Genomic DNA, 13,309 nt, shown 5'->3' with positions numbered 1-13,309 from the left:
ATTTCTATGAAAAATAAACATACATTACATAATCATAACCTTTAGATAATGAATTTATGATTTGTTTTGCTGTAGAAATTCAATTTTAATATGTAGAAAATAGTTTAGATCAAATTTATTAATTAGATCATGCATGGTTACATATCCAAACATAAATCATTCTAATTTATATAATTTAAAAATTAACTATTGTATTTTAATACAATAGATAAAAATCATAATCTTTCTCACCGATGGTAAGGTAAGTCAGGAAGCCATCCACGTAAAAAATTGGCTAATGCTGTTTGAGCGTGTGTACCAAAGCACCAAAGAGTTGGCCAATATCTTTGTTGCAGTATAGGACAATTTTCTTGCAAAAATTTTTTAAATTTTCCTTCTTGACATGCAAGAATGGGTTGCTATAAATAAAAACAAAATGATTAAAAATTGATCTAACAATATATAACAGATTCTAAAAATTAAACAAATTTAAGAGAGACTTTATTTAAATCTTAATTGAAATGTCAAAGATGTGCTTTTGTTTTTTAAATAAAAACCAATTAATATTTTATCTTATCTTTTGATTTTTTTTATCATATATCTTAAAAATGGTTAGTATTTGAAATCAAACCAACAGCTTGTAAGAATTAACGATACACCAAATTATAATACATTTTTATACTTTGATAATTTCTCATAGCTTTGGTAAATAAAATTTAAAAGTTAAGAGAAGTTACAAGAAATATATATTTAATATAAAAATACCGTACAAATGTTACATGTTTACACACAATTAACATCTTGAAAGTATTTTTAGAATTTTTTTGTAGTTTATTTAGTTATGCTGAACAGTGGAATTTGTTCTGTTCTATAGAAAAAAGTTTAAATATACATAGGTGTTTTATTACCGAATTGTAACAGTGAGTAATATCGTTGTTAAAAATATTATTATTTACTACAAATAAAGAATATTTATTAAGAACTTTTGCCCTAGTTTAAGTTTGTTGAATTCTTGATAATGAATATTTATCCAAAAATATTTGATAAACAAATTTTTTTTATTATTATTTTAATAGTTTGATTGAAGCACGTTTTAGTTGATTTTTTATAAATATTAATTTTGTTGGATTTTAATCTATATTCTGTTGTGAATTTCGGGTTTTAGTAATAAAGATATTTAATAGAAACATAAATTTTATTCATAAAAAAAAAAAAATATGAGGTTTTAATATTTTTCATTTATAATCATAACCATTACAAAATATAGCCTAATTCATATATTTAAAAAAAATTTTATTTTCAATAATACCTCTAAAAATTTCAAAATTACTAACTTCTTTAAATGATCTTAACAAATAATTCACTATATAGTAGTCGCGATTACTATAGCGGTAATCATGACTGCTATACAGTGGACTATCGGAAGATTTTCTTTTTAGATATTGTAGACTGGTTTATAATGTAATCCACATAGTACTGTGCAGTGTGGGTGGAAATAAATCATAAACAAGTATGTTTTAAATTGTACATTGTAATTAATGTCAATTTCTCTGCAAATTTGTTCTACAACAGATATCTATATATTTTTATGAGGGTCTTGTGTACCAAAATGCATACGAGTAATAAAGCTGCATTCTGATAATAGAAGTGTCATTTTGATGTTACCAGTAACAAATTATAGAACAGTTACCATCCGGTTAGGATAGGTAATATTAGTACATGAGTACGAGTAATAAGTTCTTATTTTACACTTGTTGTTTCTTTTATAATGTATCAATTATTTTATTAATGTTATTGGTTATTAATTAATGTTTAGCCAATGTAGTATGTTATTTTATTTTTACACTTATGTACCATTTACGTTTTAATTTTTATTCTGATTGGTTCGGATGTTAACGGTTTTTTGGTATTTTTGAATTTTATGCGTGATGTTCCATTTATAATGTATTCCATTTTCGTATGTTCTACCTGATGATGGTCTATTGAATAGACCGAAAACGTTCGTTCGTTACATTAAAAATCTCTCAGCGAACATTAAGGTGTTTGATTAAGTTTTTTGTTACCAGTAACAGTGTGATAAGTCTCTGTTATCTCTACTATAGTATTTGAGACATTAGTTTCAACAATTTTCAAGACAAGAAGCTATTTTATAATATTTATTGTTGTTATTAGATTATTATTCTATGTATCATCAGTAATGCCTACATCTACTGTCATATTTTAATACAGTAATAATTAAATTTTAAAAAATTTGGCAATGTTTCACTTATGTTTATATTTATAAATAACCAATAGCCCAATATATATATATATATATATATATGTATGTATGTATGTATGTATTTCAAACTTTCAGAGGAGAACCAACAGAAGAAGGGGCGTATAGAGTCATTGAAGCCCCGATTATTTTTATAGTTAGCAAAAGATAAGGCCAGTTAACAACTTTTGACTTTTTAGAAAAAACCCTTCTCTGTAATTATAAATAAGGTGTAATTAAATCGTCATGAGATTATTGTAGAATACAATAAGCAGCAGGAATTAATAATAATTAGTAATTAACTCATTTAGGATCACACTGATTTACATACATAAATGTTTTACTTAATATCTAACTATTAAATTAGCCTTTTAATAGCCTGATAATTTGGCAAATCATGTGGTTGTAATTAATTAAAAAAAAGGGCTATAGTGTTGTTGTTTCTATATAAAAATTTTTATGCCGTTGAAATATTCAAATATCCAAGCAGAATATTTTTTTTATTTTGTAAAAAACATGTACTGTACATATTTGTAATTTAAATTTTTAAATAACATTTTTGGTATCCAAGATAGGCCACTCAAATATTTAAGTTTTTGACTTAGTTGCATACCAACGAACAAGATACCAATTTTGAAGTTTATCAATAACTAGGTGAGCAACACATTCAAATTTCATCACATCTATCAAAATGTCATATCATGTAGTTTATGTGCTCTTGAAGATTGTAGTTCAAGTTCCACATGGGATAAGAAAACCTGTACAAAAATATATGATCTAAAAACAATTTTACCTTTTAATTTTATTGTTTCTCTGAATGTCATGAAAATGATTCTATGCAAAGAATATGAATTCCAGAATCTCAGTGAAGAAAACTTCACTGAGATTCTGGAATCCAAAAAGCTAAATGTAGCAGATGCTGCTGATGGGTCTCAAAGTGTGCTAAAATCAATGAAAGATCTAAGTATCTAAGATCTAAGTTTCAAAAACTATTAAAAAGTTTGCTTTATGAAGCAGTTAGTATTGTTCTTCAATTGAATACTAATCCTAAATTTATTTTGAATATATTGTTGAATTTATCAGAAATTTATAACAATTCACTACTAACAAGTTTTGCCATGAAAATTGGATAAACAACCAAAAATTCAAACAGAACAGACTTCTGATTTTTTTTACAAGTTACAATTTCACCAAGTTCTAGACTATCTCATTATTCTAATGGGCTACTATATTGATGTTTTATCTAGCAAGATAAAGTCTATAAATACAGCATTTCACCATCTGTGGAATGCCAAAGAATGTCACTTGATCTTATGGAGGCATCAATGGAATTCTTTCTCAGATCAAACCTAAGTGTCAGCACTGAGTATTATGCAATACATACATTAGATGAAAATACTCTCCAATCAGTGGCGTGCCGTGACATTTGATGATAGGGAAGCTGTGTTTCTGTAAGAAGCCGACTTTCAGGGGCAATCAGTTAATTGCGCGTCAGTGATGGTCTAGGGTCCATTCGTACGTGCGAATGACAAAAATAAACAATTTATGTACTTTAATTCTAAAATACAAATAATACATACATAATACAATTATAGAAAAACTTGTTTCTTTTTTTATTTTCTATAAATTAACTCTATTCGGCGATGTTTTCCCGCAAAGTCGTTAATTACTTTATCATAAAAGTCACTCGTCGTTGATTCCATCAACGTATTTAAAAGTTCTTTTTCTATAGAAAGCAACGCTAGTGACGACAATCTTTCCTCCGACTGAGTGTTCCTGGCGAATGTATGAATTCGCTTCATTGTTGAAAAACTACGCTCAACAGACGCACTGGTAGATGGTATTGTAAAAATTAATGATATTAAACCATATAATTCTATTAGTACGTCTTTGTTTAGGTCATCATTAATTATAATATTTTTTATGTCTAAGAGTGACTTGCCAATATAGTCCGGACACGAATATAAATATTGCAATTCACTACGTAATTTACATAAATTAAAAAATTCTCCATAAAATTTACGTAAAGCATTAAAACTCTCTTCGGGAAATTGTTTTTCATAATATTTAAAATTATTAAAATCTAAAAGTGATAAAAATTCTAGAGATTTTATGTCGGCAAATCTGTCAATACAATTTTGTATCAATGTATCCATTATTTCATAAAACAGACGTCTATATAAATCCTTTTTAGACTCAATATCAGTATGTCTCATTCCTCTTTTTGGTTGAATTTCTAAAAAAGTTTCATCTTTTTTCAAAGCGTCCCAAATCAAATCAAAATCATTTCTTTTCTGTCGTAAAAAATCAATAAAGTGATTTATTCTAGTAATACAATATGCTATATTAAAATTTTTTTTTGTAATATATCAAAAAGGATATCTGAATGTGCAAATATTTGATGAAAAACTAGTAATAAAAAGTGAAAATCAAAATCTATTAAATAATGGTATAATCCTCTTGCGGCAATTGTAGTATCAGAATCCCATTGTTCTGGACTTTCAACCATATTCAACAACAAAAGTTTTAATTCTTCTTTATACTCCATAACGCAGTTTACAATCCTGCTATTGTAATTCCATCTAATAGGTGTGGCTGAAGGAAAACGCTTATTGACTTCTAGGTCTAAGGCGTGAGATCTTTTAGAAGATTTAGAAAAAAATGAAGAAAATCCTGTCATAGTTTGAAAAAATATTTTACATTCTTTTATATATCCAACAGATTGAGAGAAAACTAAGTTCAATCTGTGAGCATAACAGTGTACGAAAATAGCATGTTTGGATATTTCTTTAATTTTAGCTCGGACACCATTATGTTGTCCGGCCATTACGGCAGCACCGTCGTATGTTTGTGCCACTAATTTTTTAGTGCATTGAAATTTGTCTAAGTAACTCTTAATGTGAGTGAATAACGAATTTGCGTCTCTGTTCTCACTCACATCAGTAAAGCCCACAAATCTTTCTTCGACGTTACCGTTTTCTTTCACGTAACGAAATACAGTCGACATCTGGGCTCTGTGGCTAATGTCCGTTGTTTCATCTACAATTATAGCAACAAATTTTGCGTTTTCAATTTCTTTTTTAATTTCTTGCAATAAAACGTTTCCTAACGAATTAACGAGCTCATTTTGAATTTTGTTCGATAAGCCAGTAAAAACTGTAAACTTCTCTAAATGCATTTTTAATTAATTATCTGACGTACTTAATAAAGAAACGAGTTCAATATAATTACCTCTGTTATTAGATTCAATACATTCCCTATGCCCTCTAAATGCCAATTCTTGCTTTGCTAAAAAGCATGTAATATCTATTAATTTAGATACAATATATCTATTAGCCGTAACTATCTTGTTATAATTTTCAATATTAATTTTATATTGTTTACTAATGTTAAATTCTATTCTATTTTGATTTCCAAATTGCTTCAATTTTACGAAAGAATCGATGTGACATTTACGATTTTCGTGTCTTTTTCTAGCTTTACTCAAATTATTTAAATCGTCAAAGCCATTCTTATTCCACACACTAATTTCATTTGAAAATAATAGGCAAGGCCAACAAAACAATTTTTGCATTTTTATGCATCCACAAAGCCATTTTACGTCTTGATAAATTTTATCGTGAAAATGTCGAACAAATTTTTTTGTCGAAGTACTTATATTTAATTTAGGCATTGGTCTTTCTCTTTTAATAATGGCTTCTTTTTCATTATATTGTCTTGAGCCAAAACTTTTTTTAAGTAAATTTTCAATATCACAATTACAGTTTAAATCGCTAGCCATGATATAAGGGCTAAAATTAAAAATAAAATTATTAAAACTTACTTAGTAAAATAAAATTTGTGATGGATATACAATTATACATACCTGGTACAAAATATTCAATTGTATGAATATACTTTTGCGAAGAAACGTATATAAAAATAACACAAAATATTGTTTATTTTTAAATATTTAAACAATCCACTGAGTTAAAATTGCTCCCTGCGAGTGGCTCACGAATGGAAACAGAGACGATTTTGGTAGGTGTACAGTGAATGCATGCATGACAAATCCCGAGGGTGCCGATACCGGTCAATGTCAAATGCCTCTTTTGTCGCATCACTAGTATATCTCAAAGGACGCGACAGGGCCATTGTAAATTTTAAACGTTTCTCACCATAGATGTAAATATGTTAAACTTAATAGTCATTTGTTTTCTAACTACTGCAATTCGTTTTAGTACCAGGTGTACACGGAAATCAGTTCCCCACTGTACTGAGCTAGTAATTGCTTCGGTTAAGCTTTTGTTTAAGTCAGCAGGGTTTTACTTATGTCACCATTCCCTAATCTCTTAATTATTTAACTACTTCTTAGTAGAAATAACTCGAAACCAGTTACTTTGTACTCGAATATCTGTAGTCTTGGGAAAAAAGTGGAAAGAAATTTTTATGACAACCGATACTTAGATCGTACATTTAAGGAAAATAAATTCTAGAGCTTTTTTTGTACCATTGTACGTCTCATTCATTAAATTTGGTTGTAAATAATGATGCCAAAGTAACAGTTAATTTTTTAACATTATACAAGAACTGTACACATTTTTTCTGCATTCCCTTACAGATGGGACATACTATAATCGTAATATCACCGGTTTAACATTGAAACCAGTAAGTAATATAAGATGGGAGAGCGGAATAAATATATCAAATATTTTAATGGATTTTTTTAAACTCCCGTCAACTATACAGAACTATCATAAAAACATGCCAGTAAACTCCTATCGGTTGGGTTAAGTTATAAATCTAGTCTAGGGTGGGCAACCTTTTTTATAACACGGGCCAGAATAAATTTTACGTTTTTCCGCGGGCCGTAGTAGTTAATTGACGCCTTTTTGTGACTCGTAATTTTTTTAGTCTGCAAATATGAAATAAATAAATAAAAAGTTTATACTACATTTATTTCTCTTATCGTTTTCTAAAATTACAAAGAATTGGAAAATTAACTATTAATTAGTTATTTTTCCAATTTAATAATCTATTAAAGATCTCGCGGGCCGGATAGAAACTTTTCGCGAGCTGTAGCTGGCTCGCGGGCCGGGGTTGCCCGCCGTTGATCTAGTCTACTCGTGATTCACGTAATCGGGCGAGAGCGGCCGAATATCTAGCAGGCAGGCGGCTAAACAGCCCACAACCGGTCCAGGATATAAAGTTAGAAGCTTTATGTGTGAAGCATCCACCAGCTAAACCGGGTGACGTTGGTGCTCTGTAAAGCGCATGCGCCAATGCCTATAATCTGGCTGCTTGGAAGTTGACAGGCAGGTGGCTAACAGCCCACAACCGCTCCGGGATATAAAGCTGTACTCTTTACGAGTGTGTCGCTTACCCGGTTTAGCCGGGTGAGCTAAACCGGGTGAGGTTGGTGCACTGTAAACCGCATGTGCCAATGCCTATATAATGTGGCTGATTGGAGACTGACCCGGTTTCGACATTCCTTCCGCCACCGAATTATTCGAATATACAATAGCAATCTTATCATTTTTTTTCACATGTAGTATAGAAATTTGTAAAAGATACATAATGCAGTTATAATAAAATATTAATTTTAATTAATTCAAAGTACGTTAAAATATGAAAATTTATATTTTATAAAATTCAAGGGAAAGTCATTGGAAGGTGGAATCGGCGCTTCCATTGCTTCCAATGACGGCACGCCACTGTCTCCAATACATCCCTTTCCTTAGATAATAAAACTATGAGTTTCATTTTGAAAACATCAGAAATGAAAAAGTAAATATTGCCATTTGCAAACTGTGTGCAGGATAGTTGCACCATCTCCAGTAACTGCTGCAAGTAATAAGTGCGTAGTAAGCAACATGAAGAAGATTTAAAATTACTTAAGATGAACAATGACAGATTTAAGACTAAACACACTCATTTTACTAGCATGTTAAAAAAACTTAGTAGGCATTCTTGGTTTAAGAGAAATGGCTAAAAAGTGGAATAAAGTGAGATGTCAAAAAATATTTTTTTTATATAATTAATAATTTTTATTTTTTGACATTTATTCTATTTATTATTTGACATTTAATAATCTGAAGTTCTGGAATAATCTTTCAAATTATTAAATTAATAATTTGAAAGATCGATGCAGAACTTCAGATTGTTAATGTGTTACATGTATACATACTTGTATGTTCTTGGTTAGACTTACTATTACTGAACATTTGTCTTTGAAAAAATTAAGCTGGGCATAAAATCTGTTATTTTTGCCAAGTATCTTTATTAAAAAAGCTTCAATTATCTTAGAAACATTCTAACAATGAAAATTTGCTTAATAAAGGTTAATAAACAAATCATACGTGTAGCTTCGGCTTTATTTAAACAGGCAAATTTGATTAAACTGCAAATTTTTGGGACAGTTGGACATTGGAATAATTAGCAAAAAATGAGATCATGCACCTCCCAGTCCTAACCTCTTCAGAACAACTGTGCTAACTTGTATTTATAAAGAAAATATGAAGTGTAAGAAAAATGTTGCTGCAATTCAAGATTTATACCAAATGAAATGAAAAAATTATACATACCAACATACAATACAGTTACATGAATTCTGTTTTATGGGATTCTGGAGTACAATAGAACAAAAATAAACTTTTTTAAAATTAAGTATTATTTAGAGTATTATCACATAAATCATCAGACAAAAATTTCAAAGCAATTCAATTTTAATGTCATGAAAAAATTATAATTTAAAACGTTAATACAAATGAATAAAAAATTAGAATATAAAATTCAAAAAAAAGCAATGAAAATAATATATATTTAAAAAATGCAAGTGTTCACAACAAAGAGAAACTCCTATTTTTTTTTTTATAATTCTGTCCTGTGAGCATTAAGAGGGCTTTTTAATCACATCTAATATAATAATCACAACAATCTAATCTGATTCAATTACTATTGCCAAATAATCTGCCAGACTATTTATCAGGCTACATTATTTTATTAAACAATCCAGCAGATTGATGCAAGTTTTAATCACATCCATTGTGTGTTTAGTCAGGCCACAATGAGAGCAGGTGGTGAGGGATGGGAATTGACATATCCAAGACAGACCAGTAAATCCCCAGAAAAATCCCCAAAGTTGCTCATCCATATTTGATTCTGGTTTCCTAGAATTGTAGACTAATGCCTTATTTGTCTTGGCCAACCAGCTATCTATGGTATTCCTGATCAGTAGTGAATTAAAGTGCAATATATAATTGTTACTTTTTGTTATCAATAATCTTTAGTACTATCAATGGTAACTTTTAATAACAGTTCTAACTAAGCTATTATTGGTTTAGAATAATATAATAAATTACTTATAACTGTTTCAATCTAACAGTAAACATTACATTGAAAAAGTTTGTGCATTAGTAACTTACAAAAATAATTTGATATTATAGTTCTTATTAATAAAAAAAATAACGACATGATGTTTTATACAAATGATGAAATATGTAGCAAATATCTATTAGCAAGTTTAGAGATTGACAACGTTTTAATAGAGAAATATTTAGAATAACTTAATATTAATAAGAATCATTATTCCTATCAATATTGCTAATATCCTAATATCAAGTTTGATGCCTCTATCTAAACTTTAAAACTGACAGTAAATCTTAAATTAATAAAAGAATCAGGATGATAAAAAGATCTTTTCAAATGCATTCTGACCACTTCTTTTCAGTGATATTCAAAGAACCTAATTGTTTTCATCATTATATGTCATAAAATCAATTAATATGATTGTAATATTCAAACAAAAGCTAAACTTAACTAAGTTCAATAGTAATGGGAACATAAAATATAAAAAAGCCATATAAGTTATTTATATTCATTTTTATCATTGCATTATTTGGTGTAATAAATCAGTTAATGTTAGTCATGATAACTTTCACAAGTTAGTCATTTAAATCATTGATAATAAAAAAACTATTGCTTATCTTTATCCTTATCAGACAATGAATAATAGCATTTACAATATTTCTTTTCCTTTTGGTTTCTAAATTATGAAAAATTGTGAAATCTTTATAAACATATAATTGAATCCATTAATATTATTTTAAACTTATATTTTACAGTTTTTGAAATTATTAAATATTATTCAAATTAAATGTTTATATTGTCTAACTATTATTATTCAGTTGAGACTTTCTTCAATGTTTGATTAAATTTAAGTTTATCATTTCTCCAATGTGCAGTTTTTAAGTTTTCATAAAATCTAGAATTTTATTATTTACTTACAAAAAAAAAAAAAAAAATATGTTTTATATATGAAATCATATATAACAATAAACAAAGATTCATAACAGTTATGTAGTCATTATTTAATTAAAAGCAAACATTTTGTAATAATTATCTATAGATAGTTATTACAAAATACGTTCCACTTGATGCAATTTGTCAATTAATTGCTAAAAGTAAAATGTATAATAAATTCAACATGATTCAGACATATATTTGTGATAAGAAGTGGTCTAAAATTAATTTTAATTTAATACAATATTATTATTGTATTAAATTATAAAATAAGAATTGTTAAATTCTGTATTTTAAATTTGTTTAAATTATTAAATATAAAATTTGTAAATATTCATATATATCAATAACATATATTAATTTTGTTATTGTATTAAATTGTTAAATTTTTTATAACTTATATTGAATATTTTCTTATTAGGGAATAAACGCTTTTTCACACTTATATTCATAACCAAAGATCAAGAGTTAAAATAAGAAGTTAACCATTAACTCATTAGTGTTGATATAGTTCACATACTAAAAATAGAGTGAATGATAATTGGTTGATTCTAACTCTTGATCTTTCACTGTGAATATGGAGTTGTTAGCTGTCATCTCTCTATCTAACTATATTGTTTTTGTTAAACAGAACTAATATATTATTTTCCAGTATTAAAAGAAATGAAAATTATAATACAGAATTTTAAAAGTGTTGATAGAATCTATGATAAATAGCTTCTAGTGAAAAAAAAAATTAAATCTCAATGTTTAAATCTATGATTGTTCTAATCTATTCATGTTATTTTTATATACTTGATTTGATTAAATAATAATGAAAGAAGTCTGTATTGAAAAAAACTTTAATTTTTTAATCAATAACACCAGGAAGCAGAAATAATTTCATTCAGTTTTTTTTTAATCTATAAATAATGTAATAAAACTAGAATATTTATAATTAATAATATATTTTTAATTTTCTAATATTTGTTCTACATTTTAAACACAATATCAATAACATTTCATAAAAACTTAATTAAACATTAACGTATTTTATAAATAATGAAAAATATTTAAACAAGCATTATATCTATCTGCTCTCTAAGCTTATTAATTTTTTAGTGCATAACCTTTAAACTTTCAAAGTACATTAAACTCGTAAGATAATCGAGATGATTATTAAAACTGTTTCGAAAGAAAAAACAGCTTAAAATTAGTTAATAAAACTCAAAGGTCTAAGTCAACTTGAATAATGAACTTTGATTGAAGTTCTTAAGATATATTTACATAATATTCAGAAAAAAATCTGAGTAGATTAGGAATCTTAAAATGGAATGTTTGTAAACATCCCATTTTAGTAGATTACAGAAAATTATTTTTAATTAAAGACACACAAAAAGAATTACAAGTGAATAGTGATATTCCACAGTGTTTTATTATAAAAAAATAATTATTCATTTTTAATTTTTTAAGTATAAAAACACATTAGAATGTTAAACCTAAAACATAATTTTAGGTTAATGTTACCTATAGTAGTGAACATGGCAGCTCCTCTCTGAAACAGTGGGGATGCACATACTAACCTAACCTAACCTATTCTAATAAATTACCATAATTATTGCCAACCAAATTATTAGAATAGGTTAGGTTAGTACGTGCGTCCCCACTGTTTCAGAGAGGAGCTGCCATGTTCGCTACCATAGGTAACATTAACCTAATTTTAAATATTTGATATATCGATAGCAAATACTTTTATAATTGCTTCAAAATTACTGATTTTAATAATATAACTTTATTAACATTATTACAAAATATAAATTTGTTTATATAAAGACATTTAGATAAATTTATGTAAACAATTTATTTCAATTTTTGATCATTTACCAATCCTAAACTCAAAACTATTTATTAAAAACTGAATGCTAGCCAATTAATTTATATAATTATAAACATTCAACAGCTGATTAGATTTCAATTTTAGAAAAATATGAAATAACTTTTGTAAATGAGCACTCAGCAAAAAAAAAAAAAAAAACTATACTTAGCTTTTCTATATATACATATGCATTTTAAGTACACATAAAAAATTTTGCAGTCTTTCAGAAACTATATTATGCTGAATTTCACAAGTACTTTGCTTTGTTTTTTTTTTTTCTATTTTTTAGAAAATTACAAAGTGTGATGTCATTTCTTTTGCCTTCTCTAAGCATTTGTATATTAAGTTAGTTATATAAAAGATAATTTCTTTACTTTTACTTGAAAATAAAATCATATATTTTCAAAAACAAAATCTGAAAAAAAATAATAATTATTTAACATTTCATAAAAAGTGTCTAAAAATGACGACAAATAGAAATAATTACAAATTTGGTAGTTACATTGAGATTAACCTGTATGTAGATTATATAAATGTTAAAGTATTAATTAATGATAATGATTTATGTACGAGAAAGTCAGAGAAGTTTAAGTTGTAAAGTTCAGATCATTATACTCATGAAAACATTACGTTAAGGTGTTAATATATAACTTTAGAAATAGATATAACACTTAGTGGTGTGTAAATGTTTGACTAATAGCTAATATTTTCAACCTAGTAATAGGTCATCTTTAGGGTAGTGATCAACTGGGTCAAAAACATTAACAATTTTCAAACATTTATGCACTGCTAAAGATATTCTGTCTGTTTATCTTATATGTTGCAATAATTTGTTTACATCAGTATAAGTTATAAACTTCCTTTCTAAAGTAGAGTATTTCTGTTCTATTTTCTTATATCATTTTGATAATAGAGTGCAAAAATATTTTCAAAAATGA

At 27.1% G+C, this 13,309-nt stretch overlaps 1 protein-coding gene across 1 annotated transcript in view; it reads right to left on the bottom strand.

Annotated features, from left to right (window-relative positions):
• The window catches only part of LOC136972401 (phospholipase ABHD3-like), a 34,442-nt gene that overhangs the window by 16,467 nt on the left and 4,666 nt on the right, over positions 1–13,309 (bottom strand). Inside the window, exon 2 of the mRNA XM_067266994.1 lies at positions 232–398. Coding sequence (XP_067123095.1) covers positions 232–398 — 167 coding nt within the window. The remainder of the gene's footprint in view (positions 1–231; positions 399–13,309) is intronic.

Source organism: Centruroides vittatus, unplaced genomic scaffold, assembly GCF_030686945.1.
Source record: "Centruroides vittatus isolate TY-2023 unplaced genomic scaffold, ASM3068694v2 contig_1057, whole genome shotgun sequence".
In the NCBI taxonomy this organism is placed as follows: Eukaryota; Metazoa; Arthropoda; class Arachnida; order Scorpiones; family Buthidae; genus Centruroides; species Centruroides vittatus.
Note: the sequence above shows the minus strand (reverse complement) of the source record. Positions and strands in the feature narration are given on the sequence as shown.